The sequence below is a fragment of the Nuphar pumila genome, chromosome 17 (genome assembly GCF_984573655.1).
Source record: "Nuphar pumila chromosome 17, dmNupPumi1.hap1.1, whole genome shotgun sequence".
Lineage (NCBI taxonomy): Eukaryota > Viridiplantae > Streptophyta > Magnoliopsida > Nymphaeales > Nymphaeaceae > Nuphar > Nuphar pumila.
Genome location: NC_143265.1, coordinates 22,971,084 through 22,995,237, shown reverse-complemented (window position 1 = coordinate 22,995,237; position 24,154 = coordinate 22,971,084). Strand labels below are relative to the sequence as shown.

At 37.1% G+C, this 24,154-nt stretch overlaps 1 protein-coding gene across 2 annotated transcripts in view; it reads right to left on the bottom strand.

Moving 5' to 3' along the window:
- Positions 1-24,154, bottom strand: part of LOC149811795 (stress response protein) — a 61,776-nt gene that overhangs the window by 23,514 nt on the left and 14,108 nt on the right. For both annotated transcript variants that reach the window (XM_089992783.1, XM_089992782.1), the window contains exons 3-4: positions 17,716-17,857; positions 17,588-17,625 (exon numbers count right to left, since the gene is read on the bottom strand). In XM_089992783.1, coding sequence (XP_089848909.1) covers positions 17,588-17,625; positions 17,716-17,857 — 180 coding nt within the window. The remainder of the gene's footprint in view (positions 1-17,587; positions 17,626-17,715; positions 17,858-24,154) is intronic.

Sequence of the window (24,154 nt, the reverse complement as noted above, 5' to 3'; positions counted from 1 at the left end):
AATGAGTAATCAAAATTAGATTAAGGTAATGACATAATGTTGAATGTGTCTGACACTGATGTGACTGTGTCCATGAAGTGTTCTGGTGTGCCCCAGTGTTGTGTCATGTCAACACAGGATACGCACCTTGGACTGAGGCGTACACGCCCTACCGACCCTTTTATGTGTTTTTATTTTTTTTCTCAACCCCAATCTCTGTTTTTTTCTCACAGCCTTCTCTCCCTCACGGCAGCCTTCTCTCCCTCATGGCTCTCAGGCTCACAACATTCTCTCTCACGTGGTGGAGCCCCGAAACAGGTATGGATTTTTTTTGCTCTCTCGTTCTCCTCTTCTTCTTCTTATCTCTTCTCTCATCTCTCGCGAATGCGCTCTACTCTGCGTTTTCAAGATGCTTCCAAGTATGTTTTGCGTTTTCAATACACATCTAAAGGTGTTCTGCATTTTCAATACACCTCTGAATGTGCTCGACATTCTCAATATGCATCTAAAACTAAAAGAAAAACAAAATATTAGAAACCTGCGCACTTTGCTATGAGGCATGATTTTATTTATTTTTGTCAGGATGATTCTATGCCAAATACATTCCATCGTGTTTCTGCTAGGGGTCCTATGTTTTCTTTTATGTACATAAACCTGGTGTTACGTTAAAAAATGTATGTGTTTTATATTTCATTAGATGGTTAATTTTTTTGTATGTTAATGGATACGATCATTGCAGCTGCGTGTTTTTGCTTTTGCTGGAAATCTGCAAATACACCTGATATGCATTTCCAGCATTGGGGAAAATTTTGATACGCGTGTTTGACAGTGAAAAAGATATAATATGTTGAAATTGCAGTAACTACGTGTTTTTGTTTTTGATGAAAATCTATAAATACACCTGATATGCATTACCAGCTTAGGGAAAAATTTTGATATGCGGATTTGACATTGAGGAAAAAATATATATAAAGTTGAAATCCCTACATCTGCGTGTTTTTTCTGATGATAATCTGCAAGTCTATTTGATATGCCTTTCTAGCATTAAAAAAAAAATTATAGGCTTAATAATCTGATACGTGTGTTTGACAAAAAGAATAAACTATAGGATATGATTTTGTTGTTAATAAACTTGCTTCAAAATGATAATTTGGTTGTTCGGTAATGTCGTATGAATGTATCATAGTTAACCATTATAATTCTTGGGTCTATTTATTCTTTTTTTGCAGTTGAACAATGGGAAAAGTTATAGGATGAGATCATAGAACTAAAGTTTCAAATCTCACTAAAGATCCCAAACTCGTAGGACATGTAATTTGCAATTACTGTCATAAACAGACTACATGAGGCATCTATAGGTTAAAACATCACTTAGCTAGCACAAAACATGGTGTAAGCATGTGCGAATCGGTTCCACCTGCTGTGAAAAGTTTTTTTCAAAATCATCTAAGGGATCAGAAGCAAAAACAACAAGAAGAACAAAACAAGTTGGATATTGGGAGGAGTGTTTATTTTAGATTAGGCGATAATGTAAACAAAAAAACCAGTGGATCATGTAGTGATGCAAAAACAAGCACAGGTGGTCATATGGACCTCTTTGTGAACAAAGAAACACGACAAACCACAATAAACACTGCTTTCAAAATGGATGAAAAAAAAAATGTATGTCGTGTGATTGGAAGATTTTTTTATTCAAATGCCTTATCATTTAATCTTTGCAACAATCCATATTTTAGTGCAATGGTAGAAGCTATTGCAAATTATGGGCGAGGATTCAAACCGCCTTCTTATCACGAGATCAGAACGTGGATTTTGAAAGATAAGGTAGATTGTACTCACGAAATTTTAAAAGAGTTCAAAAAAGAATGGCCAAAGGTTGGTTATAGCATTATGGCAGATGGTTGAACAGATGAAAAAAGAAGGAACTTAATTAATTTTCTTGTGACCAGCTCATCTGGGACAGTATTTTTATAGTCCGTTGACATTAGCGACATGAAAAAAACTGGTAGAAATTTGTGTAAGTTATTTGAAGAAGTTGGTAAAAGTAATGTGATGCAATTCATTACAGATAATGCACCAAATTATGTGGCAGCTGAAAATATGTTAATAGCAGAAAAAATATATTTTTGAACACCATGTGCGACGCATTGCTTGGATCTTATGTTAGAAGATATTGAAAAGATATCAATTTTTAAAGATACAGTGGAAAAGGCAAAAAAAAATACAAGATATATTTATAGTCATGCATGGGTATTAAATTTGATGAGAAAGTTCACAAAGAAGAAAGAACTTCTACGTCCAGCCATCACTCATTTGCCACAACATATCTCACGCTTCATAGTATTTGATGTTATAAGAAAGAGTTGAAGTTATTAGTTTGGATCATGGATCTGACCAGCACCACATTCCAAGGATCCATCTCAGGATGTGTGGGTGGTGGCATATTTGTAATTTAAGTGTATTACTTGTGTAATGTTATACCCTGTACAACACTTATAAATAACAAGAGAAAAGGGAAAACCCTATTGCCGCCGACTCCCCTCTTCTCTCTCTTCTCTCTTTACCTCATCTTTAACTCTTGCAGGTTGATATTTCTGACATGGTATCAGAGCACAGGCGCGGAAATCAATCATCTAGAAGGCCTATAAGGACCAGCACGTGCTTCTAAAGGACGTAGGATTTATTTCTGTCTCTTTTCCTTAATCAGATTTATTTCTTTCTCTTTTCCTTAATCCTCTTTCACGTCATTCTAGTTTCTCTTTCGATTCTTTTCATTTTCAATATTTTTCTGGTACGCACGTCTTAATATTCGGTTTCAGTCTGCCGAATCTTTGTTTTTCTCCCCAAAATATTTTTGTTCAATCTGTGTAACGTGTGTGCTGATATTATTTTCAGCACACAGCATTGTTGTTTTTCCCTCAATACACTGTTAGTACAGTCGACATTCAATATTTTTCTGGTTCGCACGTCACTACTCTTTTGTGTAACGTGTGTGCTGATATTATTTTCAGCACACAGCATTGTTGTTTTTCCCTCAATACACTGTTAGTACAGTTGGCATCTCATTCTTCATATAATCCATAGATTCCAAGTTGAACCCTAGTTTTCTTACTCACCTCATGACCCACAAGTTATCCCATGATAACTACTTACTTTGAAAGCGTCAGATTGTGCCTTTTATTCGCAGTCATAGTCTTTATGGGCATCTAGATGGGCGATCACCCGCCCCACCTACACATATCATGCAAGAAATAACAGGTGAAGATGGGAAGGTGAGTCAACTTCGAACCACCAATCCTGCTTATGACATATGGGTAACACGGGATCAGACATTAGTTGCTTACATAACTTCCACACTTTCTGATCGTGTTTTACAAACTATTTCTGATGATCAATCTGCTGCCGAGTTGTGGAATGGACTAGCTCATTCCTTTTCTCAGGTTTCTGAATCTCGAGCTTTGCAACTCAAGTGGCAATTCCAATCCATGCGAAAAGGAAACAAATCTATTACAGAGTTCATGGGGGATGTCAGGGTGATTACAGATCAGTTATCTGCCATTGGAAGTCTTGTATCAGATAAGGATATGGTACAACAGGTATTAGGTAGTCTTGGACCTGAATATCGCATGTTTTGCACGGCACTCCAGGTTGTCTCAATCCTTCCATGTTTTGATGATCTTCAATCTAAGCTTTTGCAATATGCGGTCAGTTTAAATCAGGAACACGCGTAAGATGATGCTCATCCTGTGATGATGACACATACCCCTATTCAAACAGGAGTTTTATTTACTCCCCCTCGTCCCAATGGAACACCTATGAACAAAGGAGGATTACTGCCTACACCAGGTGGAGGAGGTATTGGTTCAAGCAATGTACCACGAGGAGGACGTGTTCCTACTTGTTTTCTATGCAACAAGCGGGGACATGTTAAAGCAAACTGCTGGTACAATCCTCAGAACCGGAACAAATCAGGGAGGCCAGATAGTAGGCCAGGGCAGAAGGCAACTCATCAGTTTGCCCGTACTCCTCAGGGACAGGTTCTTCCACAGGACGTACAAAATATCCTTATGACCACTTTCAATTAGATGAACTTGCGCCAAAATGAGGAAGGTATATGGTATATTGATTCAGGGGCAGCAGCACACGTTACTTCTGATGCAGGTAAATTTTCCCACTTGACTCCTTACACTGGAAATGGCACTATAGTCATAGGAGATGGATCTCACCACCCCATCTCTCACACTGGAAATATCTCCCTTTGCCTGAATCTCAATTACCCTTGTCAAATGTCTTACTCACACCTGCTATTCAAAAGAATATCCTATCTGTGTCAAAATTAGTTGATGAAACAAATTCTTCCGTTGAATTTACTCCTTCTTTTGTTTATCTTAAGGACCTTTACACCAAGAAGACGCTCGCTAAAGGTGAACGGCGCGGGAACATGTACGTCTTTGAAGAATCTCATGTGCCTTTGAAGACGTCGTCTTCCGTAGCCGTGGCTTCTTCAGCTTCTTCCTTTCCAACATTTTTGAGTCGATCTACAGATCATAGTTCTTCATCTAGAGTCTTGAAACTTAATAAGCCAGACTTATGGCATCTTTGTTTGGGTCATTGTAGTCAAGTTTTTCTTGACAAGTTGTCTGCTAAAGGTTTAATACCCGCAGTCAGTTTAGAGTCAAAATGTCCAAGTTGTCACTTATGCAAAAGTCATGTACTTCCTTTTCATAGTATCAATAAAAGAGCAACAAAGCCTTTTGAGATTATATGCTCAGATGTTTGGGGTCCCGCGCCCACTGCCTCTCTTTCTGGATCTCGATACTATGTACTCTTTCTTGACTCTTACACTCGATTTAGTTGGATTTACTTCATGAAAAACAAACATGAAGTTTTCAAGTTGTTCAAACAGTTTCATGCACTAGTCCAAAACCAACTCAATACCAATGTTGTATATTTCCAGTGTGATGGGGGGGAGAATACATATCCCATGATTTTAGTGAATATTTGAAGGAGCATGGCATTACACGTAACATTTCTTGCCCTCATACCCCTCAACAAAATGGAGTAGCTGAGAGAAAACACAGGCATATTGTTGAGACAGCCTTGAGCATGATGCGCACTGTGGGTATTCCTTTCTCTCTTTGGACAGAGGCTTTCCATACCGTTGTTTACGTTATTAACAGGTTGCCCATGACCATCCTTGAAGATAATTCTCCGTATTTTGTTCTTTATAATTGTCATCCATCATATGAAGAACTACATCCCTTTGGTTGTGTATGTTATGTTCATATTGATCATTCATTAAGAAATAAGTTTCAAGACAGAGCTGTACAGTGCAAGTTTCTTGGGTATGTAAATGACTATAAGGGATACAGGTGTTATGATCCTCATACAGGCAAAAGTCGGGTATCTAGAAATGTTGTTTTTGATGATGAAAATTTTGACACTCTGGGTTCATCTTCCACAGATACACAGGATAGTTATGATCCTTGGCTCAGTGACTCACTTTTATATGACTCGTTGCCTTATGAGGATTCATCTTTATCGACAGATAATGAACCTTATACTTTCGATGTAGAACCGCATATGGAAGACATTCCTCCTACAACAACATCCTCACATTTTTTTGGTCTTGTTTATTCTCGTAGAGTTCATCCAGTCAATAATGAGACTCCTCTACGACGTTCCACTTGGATTAGACATCCTATAGATCGCTGGGTAAGTTATAACAATTTCTCTTTGGATTTTCAAACATTTCTAACTAGAGTGTCCAAAGAAACAAAACCCTCCTCTTTTCATGAGGTTGTACATTCCCGTGCCTGGGTAGAGGCGATGAATGAGGAAATGGAAGCATTGCATGAATGCAATACATGGGAAATTGTACCAAGGCCAGATAACAAGAATGTTGTAGGATCCAAATGGGTGAAAAAGATCAAGCACAAACCGGATGGCAGTGTTGAGCGCTATAAGGCTCGTCTGGTTGCACGAGGTTTCACACAGCAGTATGGGCAGAACTACGATGAAACGTTCAGCCCAATAGTAAAATTGGGCACCGTCAGGATTATCATTGCATTGGCGTTACAACATGGATGGTCACTCAGTCAACTTGATGTTAAAAATGCTTTTCTGCATGGTGAACTAAAGGAAGAAGTTTACATAGAGCAGCCACTTGGTTATAGCATGCATGATTCATCAAATTGGGTATGTAAACTTCGACGCTCTCTTTATGACTTGAAACAAGCTTCTCGATCTTGGTTTGAAAGTTTTTCCACGGAGATCCAGCATCATGGGTTCACTAAAAGTGTTCTAGATCATTCATTGTTCATATTCAAAAGTGATTCAGCTATTGTTTGGGTGCTTATATATGTTGATGACATCATTATTACCGGGAGTGATGAGGATCACATATCTTGGGTTAAGTCTATGCTGATGGCTAAATTCAAGATGAAAGACTTGGGTCCCTTGCGATATTTTTTGGGTGTGGAAGTTGATAGTCGACATGAGACTATTACATTGAGCCAACATAAGTACACCATTGATATTTTACTTGCTACAGGGATGGAGAATTGTAAACCAATTAGCACACCTTGCCTTCTAAATCATAAGCTAAGTGCTAAAGAAGGCACTACTTATCATGATCCTACTTTGTATCGTCGAGTTGTAGGGATGTTACAATACTTAACATTCACTAGGCCTGACATAGCATACTCTGTCAATCAGGCTTCACAGTTTATGCATGCTCCTACAGATGTACATATGGAAAGAGTAAAAAGGATCCTTCGGTATTTAAAGGGTACGATTGGAGATGGCTTGATGTATACCAAGGACACAGCTTATACGTCAGGGCATCGACTATTCACCTACACAGACGCGGACTGGGCTGGTGATCCTGACGAGCGCATATCAGTTTCGGGGTATTGCATTCTTATCGGCAATAATATTGTAACATGGAGTAGCAAGAAGCAAAAGGCAATGGCGCGATCTAGTACTGAAGCAGAGTATCGTGCAATGGCAGCAGGAACAGCCGATGTTACATGGGTGAGACACCTACTGCAAGAATTACAAGAACTGATCTCGTCCTCTATGCTTCTTTGCCATAATCAGAGTGCTATTAATATTGCCTTCAATCCCATCCTTCATTGTCGCACGAAGCATATCGAGATCGATCAACACTTTGTTAGACAAAAGGTGGAAGAAAAAGAAATTGAACCTGCATATGTTCGGTCAGATATGCAAGTTGCTGACATCTTTACCAAGGGATTATCCACTCATCAGTTTTGGGCACTCAAAGACAAGTTGAGCATGATCAAAGACCATACTCAACTTGAGGGAGGCTGTTAGTTTGGATCATGGATCTGACCCACACCACATTCCAAGGATCCACCTCGGGATGCGTGAGCGGTGGCATATTTGTAATTTAATTTTATTACTTGTGTAATGTTATACCCTGTACCACACTTATAAATAACAAGAGAAAAGGGAAAACCCTATTGCCGCCGATTCCCCTCTTCTCTCTCTTCTCTCTTTACCTCATCTTTAACTCTTGCAGGTTGATATTTCTGACATAAGTCGATGTTCTTATCTTCAAATTTTAGATCATCTAATTACTATAAGAAATCAGATGCTAAGAACATTTCTTATACAGTTCTTAATGATCACAAGTTTTGGGTTGCCATATCATATGCAATTAAAGCTACACTGTCTCTCGTGAAAGTGTTGTGATTAGTTGATGCAGATGAACCTGCTATTTGATTTTTGTACGAGACAATGGATAGAGCAAAGGAGGAAATTGTTTCAAACCTTGACAAGGTTGAAAGAAAATATTAAACCTATTTGGGATATCATTGATAGACGATGGGACTTGCAACTTCATAAGCCTTTGCATGCAACTGCCTATTATTTAAATCCACATTTTCATTATGCTGACAACTTCAATCCAGATGGAGAAGTTATGAGTGGCTTTTATGATTGTGTTAAGAAATTGGTTTCTGATGCAACTGTTCGGTTGAAAATTACAACACAAATTGATGCATTTAAAAAGGCAAAGGGGTTGTTTGGTAGAGAGGCAGCTGTTACAACAAGAAAATTAAAAAGTCCTGGTAAGTTTGCAATTATGTTGTTATTTGTTAATATTTTTATGTTTTGGTTAATTATGACATTATTAATGTTTTTATCAATTTTGTATTGTTTTATTTGAATGCAGCTGATTGGTGGAGTTCATTTGGGCACGAAAATCCTGAGTTAGATGAATTTTGCAATTTGAATTCTAAGTTTGGCAGCAGTGCATCGGGTTGTGAGAGGAATTGGAGTACTTTCTCATTGGTTTGTGACTTTGTATTTTATTTGTGAAATACATTTTTATAAGTGTAATTATCTTATAATTGATTATCAATGATTTGAAATTATAGGTGCATACAAAACGGAGGAATAGACTTGAACAAGAGAAGATGAATGCATTGGTTTTTGTAATGTATAATATGAAATTAAGAAAGAGAAATATGAGGAGGAAGGCTACCAAAGACCCTATATGTCTAGACCATATAGACTCAGACGATGAGTGGATTGTGGAGAAGGAAGATCCAGTGTTGCCTAGTGATCCCAATTGGTTGGAGGATTCATGGTTGGATCCGAACTTCGACATAAATGCCATTGAGCATGTGCCTATTGAAAAAGTTATTTCACCTCATGATTCACAAACTGGTTCTAGGCAAGACAGGTCTTCAAGAGATCGAGGTAAAGCTAAATTCCTTTTACCTTGCTATGAATATAAATATATTTTTTTAATTACATAAAATAAGTATTTAATACATGTTTTTTTATTGCAGGAAAAGAAAAGCAAAAGAAGTGACCGAGGATATGGAGGAAGAAAGTGCAGATGATGAAGAGTCAGAGAATGAAGATGAAGGAGAACCTATTTATATGGTTTCCTCAGATGATGACATTGAAGACTTAGATATTGATGATGATGAGACACAAGAAGAGCCTAGGCCCTAATTCATATCATATAGCTATAGCCATTTATATGTTTTTTTAGGTCTTTCAATTGCAATTGTGAATGTTAACACTTTCATTTTGAAGAGTTTTGGACAAATATATTAACATTTGGTTGTTAATGCTAACATGCATTTTCTAATTATGACATTATATTATTAATGCTAAGATGTATTTCGTTGTTAATGTTAATTTTTAATTTAATGAATGCCATGTTTTATTTTTTAGATACTTACATAGATCAAGTTGTTGCATTAATGTTACTTTTACATGTTAATCTCATATTTTTTCAATATTTATTTGAGATTTTTTATTTTCTGTTGGTTGTTGCTTCATCAATAAAGATTTTTTTATTTATTTATAATTTTAGATATTTTTTATAGTTTTTTTAAGTTTTTTAAAAAAAAAAAAACTTTGAGGCTTACGCTTTACGCCTCGAGGCTTACGCCTCGCCTCAGATTTTGGTGGAGCGCCTCGTTACGCCTCAACGCTTTTCACAACACTGATCTATACTTTACGCTCACTGCCTACAGAGCTCAGCTTCCTCTGGCATCTCTATTTGGCATTCTCATTTTGCTGAAGAACTACACGGGTCTTATTGGTTACCAACTAACCTTGCACCTAACTTTGCTATTGACTAGTCTAGCTACTAGTTTTGCCACTTGTGGCATTTGTTTACCTATGACTTCGACGAGAATTTCAATATTCTTTAGCAGTGATGTTCACAGTCCCTACCATGCTTATCAGTTTTATCCTATGGTTTTAAAAGGCTATAATTGAGTTGTAGAGGCTTACACCCAGTGTTATTAAAAACGCGCCTCAAGGCGCAAAAAGCGTGCCACGCCTCAAGGCGAGGGGGTTTATGCCTTGAGGCGCACATATAAAGCGCAAAAGGTTCAAGGCGTGTGCCTCATACGCCTTGAGGCGCACGCCTCGGGGTGAAATGTGCCTCAATGAGAGGCGTATGCACCTCATTTTGTTGGTCAAATGGGGGTCAAAGCCCCCATTTGACCAAAACTTAATGTTATTAAATCAGCCCCCCGACCCCAAATAGGGTCAGGAGCCCTAATTTTTCATTTTGTCTCTCTCTCTCACCTCTCGATCTCTCTCTCGTCTCTCACTCATCTCTCTCTCGCAGTCCCTCACTCGCCTCTCGTAGTCCCTCACTCGCCTCTCACTTCTCGTCTCGGTCTCTCCCACCTCTCTTCGTCTCGGACTCTTTTGAGTGTGTGCTTTTTGAGGGAGATCCTGACAACATGAGAACTATTGTATCTACCTCAAACCACGCTAGCCCTTGGATTGATCCTGGAGTGTTAAAGCTCACCCACATGATTGGGAGAGGTCCTCTCTTGGTGACGTCTGGATAGCAACACTTCATCAGTCTACAGAAGATTATGATAAGTATCATGAAGTGGCTGTGAAAATGTTGAATTCCATTAAAGAAGATCAAATGCAAGCTTTCATGCTTAGATTTGAAGACGTGTTCTCGAAATGCCAAGCACTGAAAGATGTTTGTTTTCTGCATGGTGTCTCAGTCAAAAGTGGAAAGGTGAGTTTGCTTGATGGAGTGCTAGTTCAGATAATTCCACAAATTGCAACGTTATCACTTTTTTCTGCCACAAGTTTGCAAATTGGTGTTTGATATAAATACCTATATGAGCAGATTTGCATTATTATGAAGTTTTATGATGGCTCACTAGCAGACAAAATGGCTCAATTTGAAGGGAACAAGCTTTTCGTGGCAGATGTCTTGAGGTGATAAGTTTTTTGAGTGCATGCAACTTATTTCTCGCAAGTGAAGAAGCATACTTGATGCTAATAGAACTTAAATTAGGAATAAAAACTATGATTATGCTTTTACTTTTTCACTTTCTATTTTGATGTGATTGCAGTGAAAAAATTATCGTTTACATGTGACTGTTTATATTGGCTAGAATTTAAACAAAAAAAATTGGGTGCATAAAGATCGAAATTCTTGATCAATGGAGGAACAATATCAGCATTTTTGTTCAATAAGATACCAATGTGGATGATTGACTCACTCCATACTAGGAATAATCACAGGAAATTCTTTAATAACACTGATTCCTGTTTTTATTTATTTGTATTTTTAGATATTTTTATAATTTTTTAAAAGTTTTCAAAAAAATTTGAGGCTTACGCTTTACGCCTCGCCTCGGTTTTTTGGTGGAGCGCCTCGCTACGCCTCAACGCTTTTCACAACACTGCTTACACCTTAATACCATGTGGGCCTGTCCATTTTAGAGATTTAAATGTTTTCGACTCTTTGGTAGGTGAAGAAGCCTATGCCTCATATTAGAAGAGGCTTAAACCTCTACATAAGGCTTAAGCTTCTCAAAAATGAGTTTCTCATTAATCATTATGGTATAATTTAGTTACTCTCAAAGATTTCTCTAAATTAAAAATAAAGCTCTATAAAAAATAAATAAATAAATCTAATCTTTAAGAATAAATTTGAGCAGTTAAAAAAAAAGTATACATTTTAAATAAAGAATAGAGGTTTTTACATGCTAATTGCTTAAACAACTCTTGAAATCAATAGTAGCTCCCATTCCATAAGAAAATAGTTCACAGAGGTACAATGCACTAACTAAAGTGAAAAGCTAAATAAGCAAAGGATGATCCTTATCAATTTCATATATGTGTTGTTTTATAATTTTGTTAATAAGTGGTGATGGTTAACATTAATAATTTATTAGGTACCTAACAAATGCCTGAAAAAGTCTTGGGGAGATTGATGCATAAAGCTAGGCGCTTAAACTACTAGGGATGTAACAAAACAGCACACTCTGCTGCTGACATCCTTTGAGGCCCATGTTGAGACGACTTTCAGTCTGGTCTCAACTCTAATGGCTTTTTCAATTTTTTAGAGTATCTAGCGTTACGGTAGCCCTTTCCCCAGGTCATCCCCTTTTAGGAATTGAACTTTGACATTTGAGGCTGTTTTGATATGAAAAGTAGATACCAAGTGAATACACCAAAACACCCTAGGATGATTAAGCTGTGTAAAAGTTGGCTGTTACAACAAAAAGATTGTAATAGCCTCTATGGAATTTCAAAATTTTTAAGAGACAAAAATGTGGTTAACCTGGCAAGACCTTTAGCCAATGTTAACAAGTTCACACATTTTTTTTTCCTCTTACATATTTTGAAATACCATGGTGGTTCCAAATATCAATCGTTACCTCTAGAGTTAATTAAGAAAATTTCAAGTAACACGCACATGTTTGCTGTACTTGTGGAATATAACTTATCTTTTAATCTTCATTTTAGATGTACTCAAATGCCCTGGGTGGTGAAAGGTAATTTCAGGAGTCACTATTATACTTCACAGGACTTTTTTGGGGCAAAAGATGTAATTGGATGTTATATAATATTGAAAATTGATTTTGTTTCCTTCGTTTTCCCATCTAGAAATATAGCTTGTTTGATTAGGCTCTATGGCACCAAGGGCTAGAGATGAACAGACCAATTGTGAAGGTAAGTAAGCTAAGGGTGTGTTTAGAATGTGCCAACCTTTTATACCCTTATTGAGGTTAATTTATAATGGCTATAACAAGTCATACAAAAGGTTTAATTTTGAACTTGCTTGTGCTATTACTTTTGACTTTTTTTCTGAGTGGTGTGAGTGACAGTCAGCAGCAACTTCATCTTGAGGAGATTTTAAGGCATCTTGATCGAATTCTGAAGCAGTTTCACCTTGGTGTGGTGGGCTTTTTATAAGTAGATTATCACTGCCAACTGGAATTTCACCAAGAGAATTAGATCTTAAAGACAAAGTATCAGAAGCACCCCCAGATGCTGGGTTTTCAGTATGTACAGAAAACTCAGTTTGGTCAACATCCTCCAGAATCTGATGGGTCCCAATAAGCAACAGCCAACAGATCAAGCGCAGACACACGGTTACTGCCTAGGTTCTCAGGAACCAGATCAGCCTTTGGTTTGGTAACAAAGGGAAGCAACCTAAGATTCGAAAGGGAAGCGAATAGGAATAGAGTTTTCCCGATATTGGAGAAAATTTTGTTAAAGGTTCCAAGCCCCCCAAGACCCAGATACCTTGCTCTGATACCATGTCATGAAATGGCACGAAACCCAAGGCGTTCTAAATTGTAATCCAAATGCGAAATCGAAATACATTTAAAATACTAACAAGATACAAACTAATACAAGTTTTGTGAATAAATGATTTCATTCATAATGAACAATAAAATACATAAAAATCTCACTACAAAATGCACTCAAGAACACTAAAAAATATCTAGAACTACCCATCACTCTCTCAAAACTCACTCATGCATACACCCACTTATTTATAGAGAAGGTAGAGAAGAGAGAAAAGGGGAGTACCTTTTCTAGCTGTTGGAGAGGGTCCAATGGCTAGATTTCCAACAGCTAGAAACCGTCAACCTCGGTTGACTTAGTCAACCTAAGTTGACTATATTATATAAATATTATATATACGTTATATGAATATAATTTATATTATATATATGTATATAATATATATATATATTATATTAAACAATATATACACACACACACATATAGAGAGAGAGATACATCTATCTTAACACCTTCCCTATCCATATAGATGCAGGAAAAAGTTTGATAGAAACTTGAATATCCTGACAGATAGTAAGAGGAGTTAACTCTCTCTCTCTCTCTCTCTGCAAATCCATCTTTTGCCTCCCTGTCCACCCATTGAGCTAAATCACTTGTCTAAAGGTTGTTAATACAATCATGATGCAGTTCCCAAGCAAACCAGACTAGTGAAAGGATCTCAAGGAAGAAGGGACAAAACCAAAACATATCGATGCAGCTTCCTTTTCCCAAGAAATATAGTGTGCACCAGCTGGCTAAATGCCAGCCTTTATGCTTCAGATTCAGCTTTGTATTGATTTTGTACAACTCTAATAGCCAAGCACAGACCTCCTAGAGGGACAAGAACCCAACAAAGCTCCCTTTAGAAGAGGCACATGGCTAGACCTAGTAGAGATATGTAGCAGCTTAATAGACTGAACTCACTTCTATTGCATTTCCAGATCAAAGTACCATGCTCAAAGTTCAGACATACTTTACTGAGGCTTTGCATCAAGAATTTCCATTCTTCAATTTCCTGAGATGTTTTTCTCTATTAGGCATATAATTTCACAGGCTATTTCCAAAGTAACAGTCCACCATACTCAAATCTTTATTTCTGGCTTGGCCGATAAAAGACCCTCATGAAGCAAATTGTCTACGACCCACCTTTATATTCAACATATTCAGCCTATATGGACTTGGAATAGGACTTAGCAGTTAAAAATCTAGACAATCATTTCTATCAAAGAATTGGATTAAAGCTCTCTCTCTCTCTCTCTCTCTCTCTCTCTCTCTCTCTCTCTCTCTCTCTCTCTCTCTCTCTCTCTCTCTCTCTCTCTCTCTCTCTCTCTCAGACAACCATTGTCACCTATATCATTCAAGGTAATTTCTTGGCTAGGGTTTTTCTCATAGATATTTTCAAAAGGTGGAAAATCTCGCAAGCTTAAAAATGTGAAAAAATATAAATAATAGTAAGAAACAATAAGTTTTCTATTATCTTTCTTACAAGAATATAAAACAAGTTTTTAAAGATTTCAAAATACAAAAAAACTGAACTTAAAATATATAAAAATAAGTTTTCTAAAAAGTTGCAAAAATATTGTGATAATAGCATGACATTTTCGTTTTAACGATATTTTGAAAATGTCGCAAAATTTTCCCGATATTATCGACTACCTTAATTTCTAGGAATTTCTCACAATATTTTCAAAATATCGTCAATATTGATGTCTGCACACAACACATAAAAACATATGTTCACATGGAGACATTCACACAGAAATCACATAATGTGCAAGGTAAAATAGGTTCTAGCAGTTCCATATCCTGTCTTATATTTGTGTATAGGAATCTCCGACAAGATAGGTAGACATCATTCCCTAGAGGTATGAATGTTATGACTCAGCACCATGTTCAAACAGTTAACCATTCTCTTGAGAATCACACATGCTGTGAATGTAACAAGTACCTATCACCTCTATAAGATTGCTTGGACCTGATCCAATTTCTTGCTGCTCCAAGCATGAAATTGAATGTGGCCACCTTTCCTTGATTTGCATAAGAAACCATATTTTTTAGTCTCCGATTGGAGTTGTTTGACCATTACCCAAACTATCTGGTTTGATCTTGCTAGTCTTTGTTTGCATAACCTACTTGTTAAGTTGTCTCAATCATTTATGCCCTTTATTGCTCCACAATGGTCACATAAAAAATAAACATAAATCTTATCTTTGTTATTCACATTGCAACTGTACAACTCTTGAACTCTCAAGTTCAACGGACATCTCCAATTTGCCTATCCCTTGGAATGCATCATATAACCAGTTTATCTATGTATTGAATTATCAATCATGGTTGTGATATTCATACTTCTGCATTAGGTAGCACCATTTATTATTGTGTTTTCCTAGGTAAATCTTTCTCGCCAGTGTATATTTTGAGTCATTCAGCCATGGAAAAACAATTTAGTAATTTACCAATTCTCTTGAATTTCACTCTCAGGCTTTCCTTGGGAAGGAAATAATCTGGAAGATCCTTTTTTCTTAAAAACAGGTTTTTATCAGTAAAATATCAGCAAAATTTCAGTAGATATGATGTCTAAAAATTATACGAAAACAATAAACAATAAAATTGTGAAGCTCTAAAAGCCATAAAAATTCATGACAACATTGTGATATATTGGAAATAGGAAATATCATATATCTCATAATACTATTAGGTTTTACATGGCTTGCGAATTTCGCATAATCTGAGTTAAAAGATTCACAAATTTTGGCGATATTTCTGGCACAGTGATTCACACATTTGCGAGTACTATGGAATGCATCTCACCAGGAGAGAGATTTTCTCAAAGGTTCACAAATGTCTTTAAACCAATGTTTTAAAACTCGCCGAGTCAACTCGTTGACTCGGCTGACTCGGCTCGGCTCGGCCCTCCAGCGAGTCAACCCGGCAAGGCAAACTCGGTTTGCCAAAACTCGGGCTTGACTCGGCCTGACTCGGCTTGACTCGGCCTGACTCGGCCTGACTCGGCTTGACTCGGCCTGACTCGGGCGAGTTCTGGGATGTTTGAAATTTGTTTTTTGAGCTTCAAATGGTAATGATATATATACATATATGCAGTCTACTGTTTACTGTCTGTACAATCTAGTTGAAAAATCATAGGTGCAAGTTGTATCTAAGCAATCTGACCTCATATATGTGTTCAACATGGTTTATTTGCTAGGAATCACACCTTTATCATATTTTTTTATGTAAAAATATGTTTTTTTGAGTCATGAAATTTTGGCATATTGTAGGCCATTGATTTGTGAAGCCCTTGAGAAACTTGCTTACATGTTGACAAACTATTTGAAAAAAAAATTGTGTTCTAATAGATTGTATGTACAATTGACTGTGTAAAAACATACATTGAAAAACTTACTCTATTGGCAAAACCAGGAGATTTTTGTATGTATTTGCTTTTGTCAAATAAAAAATGGTCTATTTTGCAGTTTCAGACCTTGTTTACCTCAAAATTGGGATTGATATGAAAAATCAGATAAACTGTTGAAATGGAGAACCAGGTCTTGAGTAAGGCTAAAAGAGTCTAGTACTTTCTGCAAGCTGATGAAATGGTTTGGGAGTCGGGACTTAAACTAGCAAAATTAATGAATTTTTGCTTGTCGTGACCAACTGTTCTACATCTAATAAACTTTTAATCTTTAAACTCCCAGATTTCTGTGGCACATGACAAATTGACTGTCAAAGTGCTTGTATAGATATCAAATTCAATTATTCAAGCAAACCTCTATAGCTCTTTGCAGTTGTTTTTATATTCTTACAGACATTTGAAGACTATGTTTACTCAAAAACATGGTTTCAGACAAATTATATATTGTTTTTCTTTTAAAATCAAAAGTTAACAAAACCCGGTCCGAGTCACCGAGTTGACCCGCCGAGTCACAAGTCAATAAAGAACGAGTCGAGTTCCGAGTCACGGGTTTTAAAACCTTGCTTTAAACCTCCACATATACATAGGCCACATGCATGTGGGGAATCAGATCTCAGAATAGTTCAGCCACAAGAGGACATAAAAATTTGAACAGTTCTTAAAGTGTGTTTCCACAAGCATATGGAAGAATGCAGGAGAGCTAAGAAGAAAGCAAGCCATAAACAAACCACTTAGCAGATGCCAAGAAAAGCCCATTAGGAAAGTGAACTTCTAGAACTACCAACCTAAATATTATACATGACATGCAATAAGTGACAAGTTCAAAATTTATATTTGTAAAGCATTGTAAACAAACAATTTTAGAATGCATGACCATTCATCTAGAAGATTCAGGATTCAAGCACAAAAAAGTTAAAAGGAAAAGAAGATTCAGAAAACAAATTTCAAAGGACAGGGAGACTCAACAAAATAAATGGTGTTTTGTGCACATGATTCTCCCTTGCATACAAGAAAACACAGAAAAATTGTTGGAAAATTACTTCACTAGTCAGAAAAATAAATGCAAGATTAAAACACAGAGCAAACCTTTCTCTTCCTGCTCCTTTTTTTTCTTTCCTTTTTCTCTGCAGTCACATACAAGTTATAAGAGGGGGAAATCATATAGTCCACAAGTTCAGCAGAAATACAAAAATGAAGAAGATAATTCCATCTACCCTTTTTGAGATTGATTTTGTTGCCAGAGTGGTTCCTTCCATGTGCTAGCTTGCTTGCTCTCTCAGCATCCAATTGAGCCCTGTATTCTCTCATCATTCTATCTTTGTCAGCCTCCATCTCGTCTTTTCTCAATGCATCTTCCTAAGAACGTAAAATCATAAACACAACGTAAAATGGCCACAGAAAAAAAATCAGGAAAACCTTGATTTTATAGGACAGGTTATATGCAATAGCAGTCAGAACCAGAATATAAATGAGGTAGGCTTTTTATTTAAAGAAGTGAAACTGAAATGCATTAAGTTAACCACTACATACAAAAGGAAGCAACAACACATCATTAACCCGAGATTATAGGATTATTGATGGAATAGTCTGTCAGAAGTTTTCCTATGCCAACTGCAAATATTTACTACTACCAGCTATGTCACATGGGTGCGGGGGTGGGGGTGCGGCACTTTCAAAAAACCTGGGTGCGGGGCTGCGGCAAAAATATAAAATATATATATATATATATATATATATATATATATATATATATATATATATATATAAAGTCCAAAAGTTGGACATAAATGACCCTGGGTGCGTTGACTGCACCCAGGATCAGGTTGACCGCATCGGGTGCGGGTGCGGCACCTAGTTGGAGAATCCCTGTGACATATAGGGCAAAAAAAAAATCTTGGCAATTTTTTTTAAAGTCCGAAAATTGGACCAAAATGACCCTGGGTGTGTTGACCGCACCCAGGGTCGGTTTGACCACACCCGTGTCGCGTCGCATCGACGCGGGTGTGGCACCCTTCTAGCCGAATCCCTGTTACATAGACTACCAACCAAAAGGTCATGGGCATGACAATGATTTTCCATACCCTATTTTGGTAGATAATCAGTTTTTTGTTATGAAACATGCTCAAACCAACTTCTGCATTTCTTGCAATGCATAGACAAATATCAGAAGTTCACGTAGTTCAAAACCAAAAAAAACATGGACTCAAAGTTCAGGTTTATTCTTTTTTAATATTAGCATATACAAGGGAAAATATTAAGGATATTGAACATGTCATCCATGCTTGGGATGCATGCTGTCACATAGACAGCAAAAGGCCCCATGTACCCGTGTCGACACGGCCCGACATGGGTACCGGTACTGGGCACGGCACGGGTACATGCTGGGCCTGGGTCAGGTCGGGTCCAATTGAAACCCAACCGGAAGCCCAACTCTCTCTCTCTCTCTCTCTCTCTCTCTCTCTCTCTCTCTCTCTCTCTCTCTCTCTCTCTCTAACAGAAGTCAACCTACCTTTACAGAGCACCTTTTCAAATGCCTACCTAATGCACCACCTCTCAAAATCTTCCAAATAAGAGACTGATGGTTGTCTGACCACGGGTCAGTCCAAAACTCAATCGACTTACCATCACTCACATTGCAGGATGCATGATTCACAATAGAGTCCATCCCCATAAGATTCCTCTCCAAGCCATAAAGCCCATGTAGGGATCATGAACTCCCCATAGACTCTTAATTTTTCAAATATTTGCCCCTAACAAAAGTATGTCCAAAGAGAATATCCTTGCTATAACATCACCAAATGACCCTAACAAATAACCAATACCTCGTGATTCACGTGCACCCTCACTTGCAAACCTTTTAGCTTATCCTCAAGACCACTGTCACCGACATCGCCGATATTTTGAAAATATCATGATACTACCACCATTTTAAGCTAGGCCGATAATATCAGCAAAATATCGCGATATTTTCAAAATAATTTTACGATATTTAAGAAAACATATTTTATAGATTTTAAGTTTATTTTTTCTATTTTTTGCTTCTTTTGTATTTTAAAAACTTTATATCTTTTACAAAAAAATAATAGAAGACGTATTGTTTTTCTATCTTTCTTATTATTATTTATATTTTTTAATTTTTAAAGCTTCTGAGATTTCCTTAGAATTTTGTGAGAAAAATAACTTTTTGAAAATACCTCCAAGAAAAACCGCCACCGAGAAATTACCTTGAACAATATAGGAGACTATGTTCGACACCTATTCTGCGGTCAAAGTTTCTTCTAGCCATCTTATCCTACTAGGCTACTACCACCATTACTAATTTAGGTTCTAGCATACCAACCCCTAATACATCTTGGAAAGCTCTTTTATTGCATCATGCCACTAAAACCTTATGCTAACATGTAGAATGAAATAGCATACCAACCCCTAATACACATACACCTTGAAAAGCTCTTTTAGTGCATCTTGCTGCTAAATCCTTATGCTAACATGTAGAATGAAACAGATAGTGTAATAACCACGAATTTTTATGCGTAAATCTGCAAAATTTGTGTTATGGGCCTGGGATCCACCTTTCGGATCCAGGATCCATATGTAAATAATATCATATTTGAAATATATATATATATATATAATTTAATAAATTAATAAAAAGATTAATAAAAATATATGTAAGGGATCCATAGTTGGATCCATTTGGACCCAGCCTATGGATCCACTTCGCAATGGGTAGCGGATCCAAACGGGTGGACACTAATAATCATCGAATCTGCACCGGGTCCCGGGTTCGGACCCGAGTCGCATCCCCTGTAGCAGGTAAGTAACAAAAAAAATATAATAAAATAAAATTTAAAAACAAGAAAAACTCATGGACCCGGGTCGGACCCGACCCGGATCCGTAACCCGATAGGGTTTTTTTAAAACCCGATATCGGGTTGTAGCCTTTAAAAGAAGGGGAAAGGCAAGAATCGTGCCTAGGGCACAATTCCTGCTGTTACCAAAAGGGAGAGAAGGGGGTCGGTTACAGCAGGCGTAACTGAACCCCGCGCCTCTCGGCAAGAGGGGGGTTTCGGCGATAAAAGGGAGGTGGAAGAGGGGGTCTCACCCTCTTCCCTCATCTCTCTCTTTCTCCCTTCCCTCGTCTCTCTCTCTCACTCACTCCCTGCGTGCAACGCTGGTCGATGTTGAAGTCTCCCTTGCCTCCTTCCATCCGGCGTACCTCGACAACCATCCGACGCCGTCCGGCAAAGCCAGCTCCCTAGCTACTGTCACCGGCGACCTCTTTCTCTCACTGCAGCAACCCCAAACACCGATTCAAAGGTACGGGTTTTTTCTTTTGATTCGAATATTGAAAAGTGCCTAAATCTGATTTATATGATATTTTCGAAGGAAACCATGAATCTGATTTAGGTTCACATAATCAACCTATGTAGTATTGATATATGCTGGACATGTGTATTTCAGAATTTTTAAACCCCTTTTCTCCTGGCAAAAGCATGCTTGTATGACCGATGCACACACACACATATTCTATACATATATATATATGACAAATCTGTTGCAAAACTGTGTTCGATAATAAATCTGGGTTTTTATTATGCAATCCAGTTTGTAAATCTTTGATAGGATTTAAACCTGTGTCCAGCATGCTTAATCTGATACAAATATGTACCTGATTCAAGAACCGTGTTTCTCATTTGTGTATGCTAGAACTTGCTGTAATATGAGTCTTATTATATATTTATATTATTTTCATAATGAGCATGTTGTATGATTTTTTTCTCATGAGATTCTATAGGCAAAGGACTTAGTCTAGTGTTTGTGAATCTACAAGAATCATTCTTCTTTTGCTGAGATCGATTTTGATTAGGATGTAAACCGGGCATACATGTATGTTGGGCCACATTACTGTTCTTGAACTAGGTCTCACGCTGGGCAAAAATCAGAATCTGTTTGAGTAGGATTCGATTTATTTGGCCCATCCTAGATCGGTGTGTACCATTGATTTGAATATATACAAAGTGTATATCGTCTTGAAAATTTTTACCTAACTGAACAAATATAATTATTTCTGGGTTTATGTCGGATCAGAAATTTCTGTACCAAAGTTTGTTTTTGCTGCCATACTTTATTGTGGTTAAGCATGATTTGATCAGTGTAAAACTGGAAATTTAACCTCTTGTTTTATTGTCTGGTAAGATCAGCTAGTGCACCGTTACCTTGTGTAGGGACGTTGCAGGTTTAACAAAAAAAAAAACTCATGGGTATGCTGTGCACTTGGCAGCATGCCTGTCAAAAAAAAAACAAAAAAACAAATGGGCACTGTTGGTGTTTGTTTGGGCAGCCATATGTTGGCAGAGCCCAGCCTACTGGGTCGGCTGAGATCGGTTTGGACAGATTTGAAAAAAAAAATGTTAAGTAATGAAACACTTGAGGGTTTTTGTTGAATTAGAAAATCGGAAATTTTTCGCATGTGTTGAATGTAGATTCATACTTGTTACACATTTCAAAGGAATTTTTGATAATGTACCAGATTAAGTGGATCTAATCTTAAGATTTATATACATTAAATATGTTGTCATAGGTTGATGAAAGTTCAGTTTAGTGCACTAAATTCCCAGATTTTTCCTGTTATGAATGCTTCGGTTACGTGCACGTTGGAATTGGAATTCGCCTTGAATAACTATGCATGATCAATATTCAAATGCAATGTTACACATCTTGTGGGCATGTGCAAATCTTGAATTTCTATTGCTATGCTTATGTGTATTGGCATAAGTACTCATATGTTCTAAGTAGAGTGATTTATGAATGGAAGCGTGCATTTGGCATGATTATAAGGAAGCGTGCATTTGGCATGATTATATGGAAGCATGCATTGTAATAATGAATACATGTATATGAATATGATTATTTCATGCACATCTCTAAATGGGCATTGAAGATTGTGCATCGAAAGGCATGTGATATGAACAGAATGCATTGGCATGTTTCTTAAGCTTTTTGCATATGAATGAATAAATGATCAAGGTAGATCATCATGGGCTGTGAGATGCCTTGAGTCGGTGTGCTCATTGCTTTACTTGTTTATGCATTGTAAAAGTCATATTTGACATTGTGGTTTTAATTTCACTGTTCTATGTTGTCATGAGTTGTGGTCCCGTGAAAAGATGCTGATGTGCAAGCTTATGTTATTAATTCTGCATGTAAATTTGCAAATGTAAAAGAGATGAATTAATAACCAGATAAAATAAAGTAAAGATCAGTGTAATTCATATTTTTCTCCTTGATGTCCCTGTTGTAGTGTGGGAATCTTGGATGTTGCGGTTTTGGGAAAACCGTGAGGATACAAAAACTCTGTGTGTGTATTGTTGCTCCTGAACCCGATATTGAGGTTCTTCTCCTGGCCACGGTTTTAGGGAGAGTCCGTCACTTTTCCTGGGGGTGGTGTGTTTTGACACAACTGTTGTTGTTTTGGTATATCAATAAAGTGGCGTCAGTGGATGTTGTTTTCCCTGGTGTCCCCGAGTTTGGATGTTGTTTTCTAAGGTTCCGATGGATGGTGTTGTTTCCTGATATCGATCGAGGGTTAAGTTTGGAACCCGGTAATAAAATACAAATTGTGTGTTAAGCTACCCCGAGAACCCTACTTGACCTCGGGGACTGTACACGTTCGGTGTATCCGCGGGCAATGATAAATTAAAAAGAGAAACTTAAGGATTTTGTGTGCATTTAATAGGACATGCATATGGAAAGAGGAAAGCTTAAATGAAAGATAATAAAGGGTTCATGCATTTCACATAAATCATGCATATTCTTGCTATGCATTAGTTCATGCATGTTTACCTGTTCATTTGGTTGTTATATGTTGATCATTGTGTGATGTTGATCTCTTTTGCATTTAATTGCCTTATTGATTAAATTGTGATCAATGTTACTTACTTTGTGTTCCCTCATGTTCAATGTTTCATTCTACATGAATGGTTAATTGTCTTATGAATTTATTATAACCGCATTCCTCAAAATATTACATAGATCTTATTTATGCTCTTTTCTTTATTTGATTCATTAGGGAAACCTGTACGCAAAATTCTTCGGATTTCTGACCTTCTTCTTTTATTGGTTTTTCCCAGACACAGGTGATCAGTGAAATCGACTCGCTTCTGAGGGGATACGAGGGTCACATTTGCTTCAAACGGCTTCACTTACGGACAGAGTGACTCTACTTTTGTTTTCTTTTAGTTCTTATTTTCTGCAAGTTGTTATTTCACTTTTGACATTGAGTATGAGACTCTTATTGATTCATTAATAAAAGAGTTTAGTTGGTTGGTTATGAATGATAAATGTAAGTTTGTTTGTGGTGTGTGGTTATCCAACTAAAATTGGAACTGTAGGGACCCCAGGTCTCTGGGAAGTTTTCTGCAACTCTTAGAAAAAAAAATCTGCATTTTTCAAAAGTATGAGTTGGGGTCGTTACAGATAGAATGTTCCATCCGACACATACCATACTTAGAAATACTTTGTCATTAAAAATATTTTACTATAAATTACTTTACACAAGGTGCTATCACATTCTTCAACATTCTATACATCTCAGATTTGGTTGATAATCAATTCAAAAACGAATTTGTATTGAACTCGGATTTGTTTAAT